Source organism: Pipistrellus hanaki (assembly GCF_964339955.1).
Source record: "Pipistrellus hanaki genome assembly, chromosome: 16".
Lineage (NCBI taxonomy): Eukaryota > Metazoa > Chordata > Mammalia > Chiroptera > Vespertilionidae > Pipistrellus > Pipistrellus hanaki.
Window position 1 is genome coordinate 36,191,317 of NC_140518.1, and position 17,613 is coordinate 36,208,929.

General features: G+C 46.9%; 1 protein-coding gene across 1 annotated transcript in view; it reads left to right on the top strand.

The window, feature by feature from the left end:
- Positions 1 to 4,565: 4,565 nt before the first annotated feature.
- LOC311610763 (NACHT, LRR and PYD domains-containing protein 1-like) overlaps positions 4,566 to 17,613 on the top strand; it is a gene marked incomplete at both ends in the record, with an annotated part of 85,062 nt that continues 72,014 nt past the window's right edge. The window contains 2 exons of the mRNA XM_084862292.1: positions 4,566 to 4,863; positions 13,984 to 15,613. Coding sequence (XP_084718418.1) covers positions 4,566 to 4,863; positions 13,984 to 15,613 — 1,928 coding nt within the window. The remainder of the gene's footprint in view (positions 4,864 to 13,983; positions 15,614 to 17,613) is intronic.

Genomic DNA, 17,613 nt, shown 5'->3' on the forward strand with positions numbered 1-17,613 from the left:
GCAAGACACGGAATCCAGGCCATTAAAAGGGAGGAGGTTTTAATCTGCTCTCCCGCTCCCGGGGGAAGCTTGCTGGTCCGAGGGTGGGCCAGGGAAGTTCACGCCAAAAGGCGGCATAGGTACTTCTTTTATACAGCTGTTTAGGGAAGGGAGGGTGGAGGTCATGAGATGTGTGGAATTCCTGCCTTGTAATGTTAATGTTAATGTAATGTTAATATAAATATGTACATGCTTAATAGTCATGTGGATTATAATTTTATGTACTATTATACATAAAATTCCTAGGGCCTCTCTTTTTATTTTATTTTATGTAGGAAAGATCCTGTAGTCTATGGGTGGAGAAGACCTGTAAGGGTTGCTGGAAGCAGATGTTCTGGGCCCCCTTGGTGAGAGCAGTGGCTACAGCCAGAGCCCGGAGGCAGGGCTGCCATCCCCGAACTGTGGGATCAAGCTGTCTGGACAGGTAGGCTACTGGGGTGAAGGCTGGCCCTAGGGGCTGGGTGAGGACTCCCATGGCTATTCCCTGTTTCTCGTCAGTAAATAGTTGGAAAGGCTTAGAGATGTCCAGGAGAGAGGGGGCGGGGAGATGCCAGAAGGGCATCCCGGAGCTTAGAAAAAGCCTGGCGAATGAGGGAGAGTGAGGAGAAGGGGCCTATTGGTGTTTCTTTAGTGGCCTGGTATAGAGGCTTAGCTAGGAGAGCAAAATTTGGGACCCAATGGCGGAAGAATCCTACCAGCCCTAGAAAGGACAAGATCTGTTCAGCAGAAGTGGGAAGCGGTAGGTCGCGTATCGCCTGTGCTCTCTCAACTGTCAGTCCTCGGGAGTTGGGAGTCAGACAGATCCCCAAGTAAGTGACAGTAGGGGCCGACAGTTGCGCCTTGGCATGAGACACACGGTATCCTTTGTCCCCTAGAAAGTTGAGGAGGTCAACTGTCTGCCTCGGAGAAATGTCTAAAGAGGGGCTGCAGAGAAGATCATCTACATACTGGAGAAGAGTGCTGGGTTCTAATGAACATTGTTGGAGGTCTATGGCTAAGGCCTGGCCTAACAGATGAGGACTGTCTCTGAATCCCTGGGGCAGAACTGTCCAGGTAAGTTGGCGGGATACCTGCTCATCTGGGTCCTCCCAAGTAAATGCAAACAGATGGTAAGAATCTGGATCCAGAGGGGTGGTAAAGAAGGCATCTTTGAGGTCAAGGACAGAAAAGTGGGTAGTACCAGCTGGTACACGGGAAAGGGGAGTGTAAGGATTGGGGACCACCGGGTGGATGGGGACCACCACTTCATTGATTAATCGGAGGTCCTGCACCAGCCGGTAGGTCCCATCTGCCTTCCTAACGGGGAGGATGGGGTGTTGCAGGGAGAGTCGATAGGTATGAGGAGACTCTGCCCCAGAAGCCGAGTAATGAAAAGTTTGAGGCCTTGGCTATGAGTTAGGGAGATAGGAAACTGGGGACGGGAGGGAAACGAGGCGGAGTCTTTAAGTCTGATCCTCACCGGGGTATGGTGCCTAGTAACCACCGGGGTAGAGGTGTCCCATACTTTAGGGTTGACAAGGGCCGCAGGCAGTGGGGGTTCAGTGTTCCGGTGAAGGGAGGGAGCCAGGAGCGGAAGAAGCAGGGAGGCTGAAGGACTCTCAGTGAGCTGCAGAGTGGCCCCTAGTTTGAGGAGGATATCTCGTCCTAAAAGGGGTACAAGGCATGAAGGCATGATTAGGAACAAGTGGATTATAGGGCTATTGTCGAGGAGACAGGGAAGGGGCCCTGTGGCCAGTGGGCAGATGGATTTGCCATCAATTTCCATGACCGAGATCGGGGAAGGGAACAGTGGCCCAGAAAAGGAAGGCAGAACAGAAAAGGTAGCCCCCGTATCGATCAAAAAGGAGATCATTTTACCAGCTACCTGGAGCTTTACATGAGGCTCGGCCAGGGTGATGGGGGTGCAGGAGTCCTGACATCTTCAGTAGGCCAGTCCCAGCATACCCAGCGGCGAGTCATGACCTGGAAGGACCGCCCCTCCACGCGGAGACACGGAAAGCCCGTCGCTTTTCCAGGGACAGTCACTTTTCCAGTGGCTGCTTTGACCACAGGCTGGGCAGGGCTTGGTCGGAGCACGGGGTTGTGGCCATCAGTTAGCCCAGTGACCCTCATTTCCGCACTTGAAGCATCCTCCAGGTGGCGCTCGTCCTCTTGTTGCACCCCCACCACGCACAGCCCCCTTAGGACCATGCGCGGCTGCCGGCCTTAGGGCTGCTACCAAGGCTTGGGTTTGCAGATTCACCTTTTGTGGCAGGCGGGCCTCCCGATCTGATTCCGCCTGCTCTTCTCGGGCATTGAACACCTTAAATGCCATATTCACCAGATCCCGGATAGGAGTCTGAGGGCCATCTTCTGCCTTTTTAAACTTTTTTCGAATATCTGGGGCTGACTGCGAAATGAAGTGAGTGGCTAGAATAGTTGCCCCGACTGGGGGACCCAGGTTCCAGGCGAGTATAAAGGTCAGAGCCTCCGTCAGCCTGTTAAGGAAGACTGCGGGGTTCTCATCTGGCTCCTGAGTAACTTCCCTCAGCTTGTCAAAATTAACTACCTTGTGGGAGACGAGACGCCTGTAGGCCTACTATTAGGCATTGGAGCATCTGGTCGCAACTTCGGCGCCCGTCTCGCCCTTCGAGGGTATCTAGTTGGTACTCCCAGCCCGGTTCCTGCCAAGGAACTGGCCTGGGCCCCCACTGGCATAGAGGCGTCTGTAAGGTGATCTGATCTGCATGGTCCCTTGCTGCTCCTAAGACTCTTTCCCTTTCATCTGATGTTAGGGTGGAAGAGAGAATGACATGGATGTCATGCCAGGTGAGGTCATAGGCCTGAGAAAGGTATCGAAATTCCTTGATGAACGCGGTGGGGTTGGTGGAAAAAGACCCCAGCCGCTTCTCAATCTGGGAGACACCCGACAGAGAGAAAGGAACATAAACCCTGACCATGCCCTCAGCCCCCGCAACTTCCCGGAGGGGGCAGAGGAGAGGAGGAGCCGGGAGCGGGTGTGCCTGGGACTGGGGAACCAGGCAGGGGTGGGGGAAGGGGAAGGTCGGCAGGTAAAGAAGGCAGCTCTGGGGGAAGGGCCGGCAGAGGGAGGTCTGGGAGTGAGGATGGGGGAAGGAAGGAAACTGACTGCGGGGCAGAATGAGGCAGGGCCATAGGAACCTGGTCGTAGGGAGGCGGGCGAGAAGGCTGGGGGCAAGGAGGCGGGCGAGTCGGAGGGGAGGAAAGATTCTCAGGGGGTTCAGATAAGGCAGAAAGTGGAGGGGTGTCAGTAGGCAGGGGGAGTTTCTCCTGAGTTAGGAGAATCTGGGCAGTGGAACAGGCGGAGCAGAGGGAGGGATGGGAGCGCAGATAAAAAAAAGGTCTTTGTCTTGAGAATTTTTTGGTTTTCTCTCTCTCTCTCTCTCTCTCTCTCTCTCTCTCTCTCTCTCTCTCTCTCTCTCTCTCTCTCTCTCTCTCTCTCTCTCTTGCAGTTGAGAATCCAAGAAGAGGGTTTTAGCACAGTACTCACCAGTTTTCTAGGTGGTCTCTTTCAGTGTCCTGGTCTATACTGCAATCAGTGCCAGGGCAAGGGATCTTTGCAGCTGGTCCTGGTGTCACCCACTTAGTTTTGCTGTTTTTCTGGGCCTGGAACTGAAACACAACTGAGATCTAGGTGTTATCTCTAGGGAGGTGACCTTCTGTGTCTGCTGTAAAGTGCTCTTCCAGTTTGTTCAGATATCTGTCTCAGTTTCCCTATTCCACTTGTCTAGGCTTACTGACCAGTCTCAGGAACCAGCACAGTACCCTACCAGAACTCATGCCCATGGGCTGCCTATAGATGTGGCCTGTGAATGTCTGGCTCTAAGTAGTACAGGCTCTGCAGGCCTGCCCGGGCCCCACCCCTTCCCTGCCTATACCTTTTGCTCTGCCTCTGGCTCATTCTTTCCCTTTGATTGTCTAGGGCTAGGAGAAGTCTGAAGAGATCTGGGTGGAGCAACTCTGAGCTCCTTCCTGGGAATTTAGATCCTTCCTGTGATCTAAAAACCCACCCTGTGCTTTGACTCTTCCCTCACTGCATCTATTGTCAGCATTAAATCTCAAGGTTGCTCCAGACCTCTGGGTCTCACAGGAGGGAAGACTGGAGAGTACATATCAGTGAGTATCCTGAAGATCCCATCTTCCCATCCCCACCACTTCACTCTGGGACTGCTTCCACCCCAGCATCTCAGTAACTGACTTCTACAAATGTCTTGCCTTCTCTGGGCTCCTCCTTTTATGGCTTTTCCTGACTCTTCTGTTCACCTCCCTTCTCCCAACATCATCTATTGGAAGAAACCAAGAGGATTATAAAAGTGTGTTTGTAGTGCTGAAGAGGAGTTTGCCAGGGAACCAGTAATGACCCCTGTGAGAGTCTGGTATTGGGACATGGTAGGGGACAAGAATGACTGCTATTCTCTGCCTGCCTAATGCCCTCCCCACCCACCTCTTCTCCAGTGAACATCCCTGAGGCCCTCGGAGCTGGGACTGAGACTACGAGTGCAGCAGACATGGCCAGTACAGGAGAGATGGCCCATGGAGCCCAGCAGCAGCTGGCCAGGATCTTGGAATTAATGAGCAAGGAGCAGCTGAGGGAGTTCCTGCTGAAGCTGCCTGATAAAGACCTCTGCCTGCACTCTCCTCGGGTGACCCCAGTGCCAGAGAAGGTGGGTCACATGGAGGTGGCTTCATGCCTTGTGGCTCAATACGGGGAACAGCAGGCCTGGGACCTCGCCCTGCAGACCTGGGAGCAGATGGGCCTGAGCGAACTATGTGCCCGAGCCCGGAAAGAGCCAGCTATGAAGTCAGGTGAGTAGACAACATACCCTCTGCCTTCTGTTGCTCTCCTTCCCACCCATGACCCACTGAACCCCATCAGACATTTTTCTGGAGAATACCCAGTCAAAGGGGGGATCCAGGCTCAAACTAGACTTCAGCTCAGAGTAAGGTGACCAGATTTTAACATTGGTAAAGCAGGACACCATTGACCCATTGACGCAGGGGGGCGGAGGGGGCCTGAATCTTGATTAAAAATTGGGTCTATGGAGCAACAAAAATTTTCATAGAACGCAAAAATAGTATTGTAATATGTTTTTTTAAATTTCAATATAATTACAATTTACTACTATAGTAAATAAATAGAAATTATGTATAGTTGTTAGTGTCACTTTCAAGGCCTGCGCTAGACTTTTTGCCACCACTATAAAATATAAATATGAGTACTGTCTGCTAAATTCAAGAAAATTTATGTATTTATGAAATAAATAAATAAATTACTTACCTAAATTATCTGAATAGCTGATTTGTAATGATATCACTTGTTTAACTAGCTTACTAGCACACAGTACGATGTGTGTATCATCTGAAAGACAGTTACAAAATGTTTTCGTCGTTGCAAATCCCAAAAAATGCCATTGTTCATTAAGTCCAAACAATGGTGGTCGAATTCTAACAACTGACCAACAATGTGAACTTTGATAAGCAGTTCTCGATAATCAGTTCTCAACAATTATTTATTATTATTAAAGTTTAACATTATAAAATTAACAAAAATAATATAAAACTCATATCCTGGCTAAATAGCCACATGGCCAATGAAAACTGTATATTCCCTTCCTATTCTCCCGCTGTTCCCGAGCTTGTCATGCACTTTCCAAAAATTGGGACTTTTTTAAAATGCCGCGGGACTCGGTTCAAATTGTTAAAAATCGGGACTGTCCCGCCAAAAGCGGAGCGTCTAGTCACCTTAGCTAAAAGGCTTGTGGAAAAGAATGCCAAGCGCATTCCCAGCAACCCATGGGTCCCCACAGCACTTGGGAGAGAGCTCTCAGAAGGTCACAGAGACTAAAGTGCTCCAAGGCCAAAGAAACTCCCAGATGGCACCAGCAGCAGAATGTGGGTTTCACACCCACCTCCCAAGAGGCCACTTGCCTGGTCTTGTGCTGTAAGTACAGAGGGAGTTGGCAAGAAGAAAGTTCCAGTCCTGGCACGACCACATTGGGCAAGTAGCTTCACTGCTCTCTGCATCTTCTCTCCATCTATAAAATGAGAGGGTTGGAGGCCCCTGGGCTGTAGGAGGGTCAAGAGGTAATCCATGTTAGACACCCACCACAGAGTCCACTTCCTAGAAAGTGCTCAATGAACTGTTCTGTTACTACTGTTACTGCCCCTGTGGATGGTATTACTACTGACAGGTGTGGGTGGCAGAGGTTCTCAGCCTCATGTGAGGGGATTTGAGGCACAGAGAGGACATATATGGGGAGGTAGAGGCAGAACCAGGGCAGAGATAAAAAGTTCCTGGAGTCCAGATCAGGACAGTTGCCCAGCAGTGTCAGGGCACCATTCTCCAATGAGAGGGTGGAGCAGGCTGTAGTGGGATCACTGGTTTCTCCTGACCTCTCCTAGTTAAGACTGGATCTCTTGTTTTCTGGTGCTGTTGGTCACAACAGTGAGAAAAGCACCAGGTGTTAGACCAATGGGGTCAAACAGGACCTTGGTTCAGGAACTCTTGTTCTTGAGTTCTGACTAGGGAAGAATTCAGAGCCAAGACTCAAACTATAAGAGAACATTTACTTAGAAAATCAAAGAGGTATAAAAAATGAATGGTAGGATAAAGGGGTTTAAGAGATAACTTACAGAAGCAAAGGAAGTGCCCTTGGAGCTTGAAAGTGAAGAAATAAAGGTGATGATAACAAGAAATGGAAGGGCAGGGTGCGGAAAGGCATGGGCATACTCCCAGAGGACCCTGGGTCCTCCATCCTAAAAGCTTTTAATATGGAGATCTTAGGGGAGATACTATGGGAGGATCTCAATAGAATGTTCATCAGCTTTCCAAGTGGGTCCTTCGCACCGATTGATAGGTGCCAGGGCAAAGAGTCATTAATCAATGTAGATGGTTTTGCTGCCTTTCTGGGCCTGGAGCTAAAATACAACTGACACCTAGATGTTATTTCTTGGGAGGAAAGATCAGGGGATCTGAATACCATGGCCAGAGATAAGAAAGCTCAGGGGGTCCACACCCTATGAGGAGTGATATGCTAGGGGAAGAAAGATTACCCTTGGGGTAAAGTCCTTGTTTTCCAAGTTTTGCCCATGGCTATGCCACCCTGGTGACTTTCAGTACCTGGCCTACTGTCCTTGCTCTGCTCATGCCAGCACAATACTTCTCCATTGAAGTCCCCGAATTTCAATGCCCTAGCTCTTGCCCATCCTATTAGCAAGCGTCAACCTCCTTATCTACTTCTTAAATTGCAATTGCCCCCATTCCTCTGCTCCCCAATTCCACCCAAGCAAAACTCCACCACAGTGCTGAAATTCTTTGACCCTGAGTCCTGGGGCTCCTCCAAGACATAGAGAGAATTTGAAACACTTGCCTGACATATGGACATAGCTGGAAATGTGAGGCTTGCTGAGCTGTCCTGAGGGCCCAAGTGGGGCTGTAAGCCAACACTTTAGTTCCTAGCCAGGTGAGCCTAGAGCTGAATGAGGACCTGGGCCAATAAAACACTATAAGAAGTATGGAGGATCCAAAGTTGGTGTGGGTCAGTAAATCTAGAAATGATCTTTTTGGAACATTCCACTGTTGTGATTATACCCCCTCCAATTTGACAAATGGGTAAACTCAGACTATGCAGGCCAGGCAGTGAATCTTACCCAACAGGTGCCATATGTAACATGGTCCTTGGCCAGGCACAGCGTGTGCCATAATAATTCTGAAGTTCCCTAGGGTCTGGGTGGTCCAGAAAGTTCTAAGGAGGACTCTGTTCTCCAGGTGAACCCCAAGAGGAGGGTAGGCCCTCAGCTCAAGCCAGTCCCCTCTCCTTACTTTTTTATTTCACCCTCCTCATATGGAGTCACCCAGGCTGGAAATCTCAGCTACACCCTCGCCTCTTTCTCTTTTCATCCCAGCATCCAAATTCCTGCTCACACAGCACTTGGAAACATCCAGGGCTGGAAACTACACCCAGTGACCTCTGCCTCCATGCTGCTGCTGCTTTGTGAGGACCCCACCCCCAGTTTCCATGTCCCCCTTTTCTCTTCCCTTTCTTCTGTGCCACTCTTCCTCCTCCTGCTCCCAGACCCTGGCTGTGATGGTTACAAGCTCAAGCTTCATTGTCTGATATAATAATTGCTAATCCTTCTCTCTTTTGTTTCCATTTGCATTGAATATCTTTCCATCATTTTCCCTTACCCTAAGTGTGTTTTCAAAGCCAAAGAGAGTCTCTTGTAGGCAGAATATAGTCAGATCTTAGATTTTATTGTGCTTAGTTTTTATTTTTTATTCATTCAGCCACTCTATCTTGTGATTAGAGAAGGTAATGCTTTTTATTCAAAGTAATTATTGGTAGGGAAGGATTTATTCATTGTTTCTGTAGCTGTTATATACTGCTTTTATTCTTTCTTCCTCTCTTGCTATGTGTGATTTGATGAGTTTCTATAGTGGTATGCTATGATTTCTTTCTGCCTCATTTGTGTATCCACTAGGGGTTTGTCTTTGTATCTATCATGAGATGTACACAAAATCCTATATAATAAAAGAGTAATATGCAAATTAACCATCACTCCACTATACCCACCAGTCAATCAGAGTGAGTATGCAAATTAATCCCAACCAAGATGGCTCCAGCCACAGAGAGCAGGAGGGAGGCTTGGGTTTCCCTGGCAATGAAGGAAGCCAAGCTTTCCATACACCCTGGTGGGCCCAGGCCTCCACTCAAGGGTACAAAGTTTCAATTATAGAAGATAAATTTCAGCTGAAATGGTGATAGTCATGGAGCTAGAAGAGCAGGAGGCTAGGTTTGCCCCAGGCGATGGAGGAAGCCAAGCTTCTGCAGCCCTGGCAGGCTCAGGCCTTCACTCCAGGCTACAAAGTTTCAATTATAGAAAAATAATCCCAACAGAAATGGCTGCACCACAGAGCTAGCAGGAGGCAATTGTAGAAGATAAATAAACCCCAGATACCAGGCCTCTGCTTGGGTCACCAGGGGGCATGGCTGGCCTGAAAACTACCACAGGCCCCTGACCCAGCCACCTCACACCCCAAGGGAACCCCCACCCTGATCCGGGACACCCTTCAGGAAAAGCCAGCTAGCCCCCACCTGTGCATGAGGCCTCTATCCTATCTAATAAAAGAGTAATATGCAGATTGACCATCACTCCAACACACAAGATGGCTGCCCACATATGATCAAAGGTCCTGCCCCCATGTGGATAGAAGATGGCCAACACAAGATGACCAGCAGGGGAGGGCAATTGGGAAGGGCCAGGCCTGCAAGGGAGGGCCGTTGTTGGCAATCAGGCATGCAGGAGAGGGCAGGTGGGAGGCACCAGGCCTGCAAGGGAGGGCAGTTGGGAGTGATCAACCCTGCAGGGGAGGGCAGTTAGGGGTGACCAGGCCAGCAGAGGAAGGAAGCTGGGGGCAAACAGGCTGGCAGGGGAGCAGTTAGACATCAGTCAGGCTGGCATGGGAATGGTTAGGGGTTGACCAGGCTGGCAGGCAGAAGCAGTTAGGGGCACTCAGGAAGGCAGGCAGATGAGCAGTTGGGAGCCAGCAATCCTGGATTGTGAGAGGGGTCCCAGATTGGAGAGGGTGCAGGCTGGGCTGAGGGACATAACCCCCTCACCAGCCCCCCCCCCCCCTGCACAAATTTCGTGCACTGGGCCTCTAGTATCTCATAATTATTACAGTCTATTTCAGATTCATAACTTAATTTCAATCACATGTAAAAATTCTACCCTTTTATTCCTCCATTGCTGTCATAATTTGCATCTTCTATATTGTGTATCCATTGCCAAATTATTTTAATCTGCATTAGTTATTTGTGTGTGTGTGTGTGTGTGTGTGTGTGTGTGTGTTTGCATGAGTTATTTTTAATACTTTTGTTCTTGTTTCCTCTTGGAGTTTCATCCAATAAATTTATTATTTCAATATAATAAAAATGTTGTGACAGAAAATAGCACATCCTATATAATAAAGAGGTAATATACAAATGGTTGTTACACCATGTTACATAATGTCCAATCCGCAGGAGGGCGGGGCAGTGGGTGGAGAGCTACAGCAGGGCGGGGCAGCGAGCTACAGTGAAAGAGAGAGCCAAGAATGGTGATGGTCCGGGCAGCCAGCTGAGGCAAGCAACAGCAAGCTACTCATGCACGGATTTGTGCATAGGGCCACTAGTATAATTAATAAATGTGTTAAATGCCTCCCTTTAGGCACAGAGTATTCAGTAATGGCTCAGTCATTGCTATCCCATTATTCAGTCAATGTTAACCTAAGGCAAGTCACATATAGTCTGTCATAATATTTGTTATTACAATAATCAGAGACTGAGCATGCAGGTTTAGGAGGTGTTAAGACCCCTTCAACTGTAGAAATGTATATCTCAAGACTGTATATTTAAATAAAGAAGTTCAAATGTAAATAGAAAAGAATGCAATATCTTCATAAACATTCTATGTCTATTACCAATCACATATTTTTTGTAAACATTGAAGCACCCATAAGGAAAATTTATACATATATCATATATAGATATATACATAAATATATACAGTAAATACACACACATATGTGTGTTTTTCTGTGTGTGCATGTGTTTATGTGAGTTAAATGTTATTAGCTACTCTTCTCTGATAGATGAAACAGAGAGGGGCCGGAGACCAGGATGCCAGACACAGGCTTTATTGAAGAGAAGAGTACCACTGCCAGCTGCTTCCAGAGGAGAAAGCAAGTGAGGGCCAGGGATCAAGCACCTTTTAAGGGGAGGAAAGAAAAGGGACGGGGCTTAGAGCACTCAGCACACACTGATTGGTCATTTCATGTAAGGCCTATGATTAGGGACCTAGGGACTTAGGAATCGGGGGCTTAGGGTATTTGGCAGGTGCAGATTGCTGGTTCGGTGCTCAGGAATGTTCAGCTACAGGTGGAGTTTACGTCATTCTTCGTCCATCAGTCGGAGGAAGGGAGGATCTATCATTCCCCAAGATCAGGTGTTTTTCTTAATCATTTGTATTGTATTAGTGTCCACAAATCACAAATGAGCACAGATATATAGTACTTTGAGAATTAAATACATAATTGTGAAATTTAAACAAGCTGGGGGAGGGGGCAGGCAAGAGGAAAAAGCATAGACAGACAGTGAATTTGGGGGTAAAGTACAAAAACATCTGTCTTTCCAAGTCAGTTGCAGGTTGAATTTCAAGGAAAATCTTTTTTTATTTCAAGCACAACCCCGAAGGCACTGGACAACTTCCTCACTACTGTCTCACCGGTGGTTCCAGTATTGCTACCAGCAAACTTGTTCACTCCCTGGATAGTTGCAGAGCCAAGTATGGGCAAAGGACCCCAACAAAGGCTGCTGGGACCAGGGTGCTTCACCTTGGAGGGCACCTAGGTCACTTCACCGAGGGCAGCTTCAGTGCATCCCCACTGGGCCCAGTCTTTACTGAGGGGTGCTGACAGCATAACCATTGAACAGTCTATGGCTGTTTCTAATTGAGAAGAATAAAGTGAACAAACTTTCCTCTTCCATTTTTCATTCTCTAAAACTGACCACCGTAGGGAGGGCTGATATTGAACCCTAGAAGGAGGGCTTGAAATGGCAAAGGGGAGGCAGCTGGAAACAAAGGACCTGGACAGAAACATCAACCAGGCCATCGAAGCCAGTAGGGGAAGAGCCACTGAACTAAGGAGATCACAGGGTAGTCAGGGACACACCATGTCTTTTTAGAGCCACCCACTCTGCTATGGAGTTGTAAGTGTGGCACCAAGGCCTGGGAGGGCATCACTGAAGCAGTCTGATGCGATACAGCTTCTCCCCATGCTGGCTGGTGAGCATGGGCACCTTTTTGTAATGTTCCACCACCTGTCCCTGGTGAGAAACCTCCACTTCCCAATGCAGTAGATATATTTTTCTGTGTATAAGATGCTATTTTTTCCCTAAAATCATTAGACTGAACCTCGCTGGTTTGACTCAGTGGATAAAGTGTAAGCCTGCAGACTGAAGGGTCCCGGGTTCAATTCTAGTCAAAGACACATGCCTGGGTTGTGGGTTCAAGCCCCAGTGTAGGGTATGCAGAAGGCAGCCAATGATTTTTCTCTCATCATTGATGTTTCTATCTCTCTCTCCCTCTCTCTTCCTTTTTGAAATCATTAAAAAATATTTTGAAAGTAAAATAAAATAATTAGACTGAAAATCGAGGGATATCTTATACATGGAAGTTAGCCGAGGAGGGAGTGATAATTGGCAAAACACAATTCCTCGAAAGGTGAATGTTTTAGCTGATTACACTTCTGAACTTACAAAGCTGCACGTTTCCCCAAATTGTCAAATCACACTCAAATCTCAGCAAAGAACTGTAATCTGAAAAATCACTTGTACAAAAGGACATATAAACTCTGAACTATCCAAAGCGATAGGGCTGACTCCACTCACATTCTCACATGGTCTCTGAAGCTGTTACAATGCTAAAGTCAGGTGCCTGATCAGCATCCAATAACCCATTGCATACCCTGAAGAGTTTCTAAGGCCAACATTACTGTCCTGTGCTAGTGCTTCCACGCCCCCTTCACCAGCTCCAGCCCCACAGCATTGGCCAATACTTCTGTCTTCTAACCACTCTACTAGAGTTATTTCACACCATCATTACCGTACACCATATTCTGAATTTGACTATATATTTACCTTTACCAATTATTTACCTTTACCAATGAGATGTATACTTTCACATGTTTTCATGTTACCATTCTTTATTTCAGCTTAGAGAATGCCTTTTTGCATTTGTTGTGAGTCATCTCTAGTGGTGTTAAACTCCCTCAGCTTTTGCTTACCTGGGAATACTTTATAGCTCTTTCATTTCTGAACCTTTTCTGGGTAAATTATTTTTTACTATTTTTCTTTCAGCACTTTGAATATATCATCTACTGTCTTCTAAACTGTGAAGTTTCTGCTGAAAATTGCTCATAGTTTTATGGCAGTTCCCTAGTATGTGATTAGTCATTCTCTTGCTGCTATCATATTCTCTTTGTCTTTCATATTCTCTTTGTCTTTTATTTTTGACAATTTTATTATAATGTGATAAGTGATGTCCTTTAGAGTTGAATCTGTATTAGAACCTGGCTTTCCCCAGAATCAGACCCTGACATTAAATTAGAGAGCAGGTGGTTTATTCAGGAATTGGTTCCCTGGAAGCACCATTAGGAGAGAGAAGTGGGAAGGGAAGGAGGAAACCAATGAAACCTGCATTGTTGAGCAACTGAGGTTCAATGTACGAGGGATCTTCAGGAGACAGTGGAGAACACAACTCAGAGATGTTTCTGCTGGGGGACAAGGAACTGCCTCTGTCAGGGGTTAAGCACTCATCCTGGAGCTTGAATTCCCTGGGGCTTCTGGCCAGTCACACTCATTGCCTTGGAGAGAGCCATGGGATAGATAACCTGAGGTGATTGTAGAAGATTATCATAGGCATGTACTTCAGAGGTGGGTGCAAAGAGAATACTGTCAGAAATCAATAGTTTCTGTTTCACCATTCATTATCTCCTTCACTTGACCATGACTACTTACAATTTATTAATAAAAAATTGTAAACTTGGGTCATAGAATTAATGAGATCAAACAGGTATGTCTATTTGTTCACTCTATATCCCAAACCTTTAAACCAGTGTCTGGCAGTGTTAGCCATTGATTAATATTTGAAGAAGGAAGAAACATCACACTGAGAATGATTTGCTCAAGTCAAAACTTGAACAGGGCTCTTCCCCTACCTCCCCGCCCCCCAAAAACACACACACATATTTTCTCTACAATCTGAAAAGAATATACCGTATCATCAACCATCACAGTGTATAGCTTCAAGTGAATTCAAAAAACAATTGAGGAATAAATGGAGAAACAATTAAACAAATGTTTCATCTTTCTCTTCTTTCTGTAGGAATCAAAGAAAAATACCAGAACCAAAGGAGAGAGAGTTCCTGCCCCACTCAGTCATGGAGAAATGAGTATTTGCACCAAAAATTCACACAACTACTACTTCTACGCAGATCTCAACCCAGAGGCTATGACCTCCTGCTCAGGAAAAGTAGGAATCACGAGGTGGTAGATGAACAAGGACATTTGATGGAGATTGGAGACTTATTTGGCCCAGGCCTGAGTACCCAGGAGGAGCCTCCCACTGTCGTGGTGCATGGAGCTGCTGGAATCGGGAAGTCAACCCTGGCCAGGCAGGTGAGGAGAGCCTGGGAGGAAGGCTGGCTCTTCAGGGACCGCTTCAAGCATGTCTTCTACTTCAACTGCAGAGATCTGGCACAGTCTGAGACAATGAGTCTTGCTGAGCTCATCACAAAAGACTGGGCTGCTCCTGATGCTCCTCCCATTGGGCAGATTCTGTCTCAGCCAGAGCAGCTGCTCTTCATTCTTGATAACTTAGATGAACCAAAATGGGACTTGAAGGGGCAAAGTTCTGAGCTCTGTCCACACTGGAGGCAGCAGCAGCAGGTGCACACACTGCTGGGCAGTTTGCTGAAGAAAATCATACTTTCCGAGGCTTCCCTGCTTATCACAGCTAGGATCACAGCTCTGCAGAGGCTCAAAACTTCTTTAAAGCATCCTCGCTCGGTAGAGGTCCTAGGATTCTCCGAGTCGGCCAGGAAGGAGTATTTCTTGCAATATTTCACAGATGAGAGCCAAGCAATTAGAGCCTTCACCTTGGTTAAATCCAACCCGGCTCTCTTCACCATGTGTCTCATGCCCTTGGTGTCCTGGCTGGTCTGCACTTGCCTGAAGCAGCAGATGGAGCAGGAGCAACCACTCTCACTGACCTCCCAGACAACCACAGCCCTCTGTATGCACTACTTTTTCCACATTCTCCAGGCTCAGTCCCTCGGGTCTAAGCTAAAGAGCTTCTGCTCTCTGGCTGCTGAAGGCATCTGTCAAGGAAAGACTCTGTTCAACCCAGAGGACTTCAGGAAATATGGGTTAGATGAGGCCAACACCTCCACTCTCTTAAACATGGGTGTTCTTCAAGAGCACTCCACCCCTCAGAGCTACAGCTTCATTCACCTGTGCTTCCAAGAGTTCTTTGCAGCAATGTCCTATGCATTAGGTGATAGAGTATTGAAAAGTGATTGCTTTAATAACATCAAAATTATAACAGACTTGACAGATGTATATGACAAGGATGACCTTTTTGGGGAACCAACCACATGTTTCCTGTTTGGCCTTTTGAGTTATCAGGGGATGAGAGAGATGGAGAGCATCTTCAAATGCAGCCTGTCTCGGGAGCGGCATTCCTATCTGCTGCAGTTGGCCAAGAGTGAGGTCCTTGAGAAGCATCTGAACCTAGACCCATATTCTTGGCATTTGCTGCACTGTTTTTATGAGATTCAGGATGAAAACTTTATGAAAAATATTTTCACTTTTCATGATATAAGGATATGTGTCCAAACTGACATGGAGCTCTTGCTGTTCACTTTCTTTTTTACTTTCTGCCATCACATTAAAAGGCTTCAACTGAATGCATATGGAAGGCACAGACAAGCAGGAAGGACTTCTGGTGCATTTCTGTAAGTGCTCCCCCTCTCTTCTCTCTCCAGCTCCTCTGTTGGTACAACTGTCCTAGGCACTGGGGGCACTCTCACTAAGCCTAGCCCCAGGGGAAAGGATTGATGTGACCAGTGACTTCTAACAGTCAAATCTGACCCCCATTCTCTGTCCACCTAGGGTTCTCTGCAACAGTATCTGGCCATGTGACTTTCCCTCCCTGCTTCTGGGCAGCCTGCTATGGCTCTACTGTGTACTGCTACCTCTCTTCCTGTCTCTGTCACAATGGCTTACCTTCTCTCCTGGGTGCACTTCCACCCATATGCTGAAATCAGCTGCCCTCCACCCAGCCAACCTGCCTCTGGTTCTCCCTCACACATACTTCCCTTCAGGCAACAGCTCACTCAGCTGCTTCAGGCACCCCTTTGATTGGTCTTAAGTTCTCCCCTGTCCCCTCAGAATGTGTCTATCTGAAAAGGGTCTTTATTTTTCTCTACAAAATTAACTTCTCTGTTTGTTTCAATGATGTACTATTGCCCCAGGGACTCCACTGAAACCCACCATCTGAGTATGAAAGAGTAGATTTCTCAAATTACCCTCCAGCACCAGCAACACTGTTAACTTCCACAGCCGGGTTCCCCACAGTGGCAGTTTTGATCCTTTAGTACTTTGAGGTGCCTATCTGCCCTTTAAATGATTCACTCCATAAATGTGTATTAAGCACTGATTTTACATCAACCCCTAAAGGTCACAGATTAATAAAGCACAGGCCTATCCTCAAGAACTCAAATTTGGGAGAGAAGACAGACATCCATTTAATAACTAGAACAGCATGCAAAGTCCATGGCAACAAAGGCATGGACAAGGTGGAACCGTAGTTTAAGAAATGGGGATCACACAGTGGACCTGATTAGTACAGATTTTCAGATAAAGAAATGGTAGACTTGGGTATTTTATTTTCAGACTAGAGGCCCAGTGCTTGAATTTGTGCACAGTGGGTCCCTTGGCTTGGCCTATGGGGATCAGGCTTAAAGCAGCGCTCTGACATCCCCTGAGTGGTCCTGGGTTGGGAGAAGGTGGTTCTTGGGTGACACACCTTGAAATTGGACTCCCTCTTCTCTGTTTCCCGGTGTGTCACCCAAGAACTGCAACTGCCAGGTCACTGCAGCTTGGCAGCTCCTGCGTTGGGCATCTGCCCTCCTGCGTTGCACATCATAGCTACCAGTAAGACTAGTCTGACAGTCACTTTGGCATATATATTTGCAATGTTGTTGTTTTTCTAATATAAAGTTAATGTTTATTGTAGAAAAATTAAGACTTGTAAATAAGCAAAGTTAATATCAACCCAATTTCTTTTTTTTAAAATATATTTTATTGATTTTGAACAGAGAGGAAGGGAGAGAGATAGAGAGTTAGAAACATTGATGAGAGAGAGTCATCGATCAGCTGCCTCTTGCACACCCCCTACTGGGGATATGCCCGCAACCAAGGTACATGCCCTTGACTGGAATCGAACCCGGGACCCTTCAGTCTCCAAGCCGACACTCTATCCATTGAGCCAAACTGGTCTCGGCAATATCAACCCAATTTCTATCACTCACAGGTGAACATCATTATAAATTGAGGTATATATCCTCTAGTCTTATTTTTATACATGTTTTATAGCAAAACTGAGCCATATTGTACATTTTATTTCACAGTCAGCTTTACTCCTTTATTTTTATTTTAAATATATTTTTATTGATTTCAAAGAGGAAGAGAGAAGAGAGAAAGAAACATTAATGATGAGAGAGAATCATTTTTTGGCTGCCTCCTGAACTTTCCCTACTGGGGATCCAGCCTGCAACCCGGGTATGTGCCCTTCACCGAATCAAACCCGGGGCCCTTCAGTCTGCAGGCTGATGTTCTAGGGCCCTTTATTTTTATATTATGACTGTCTTCTTATGCTTTGAAGTAGCCTAATATAACACTGAAAGGTTCCGAGTTGGGCCAAATTTTCACAGAACGGACTCAATGCTTAATG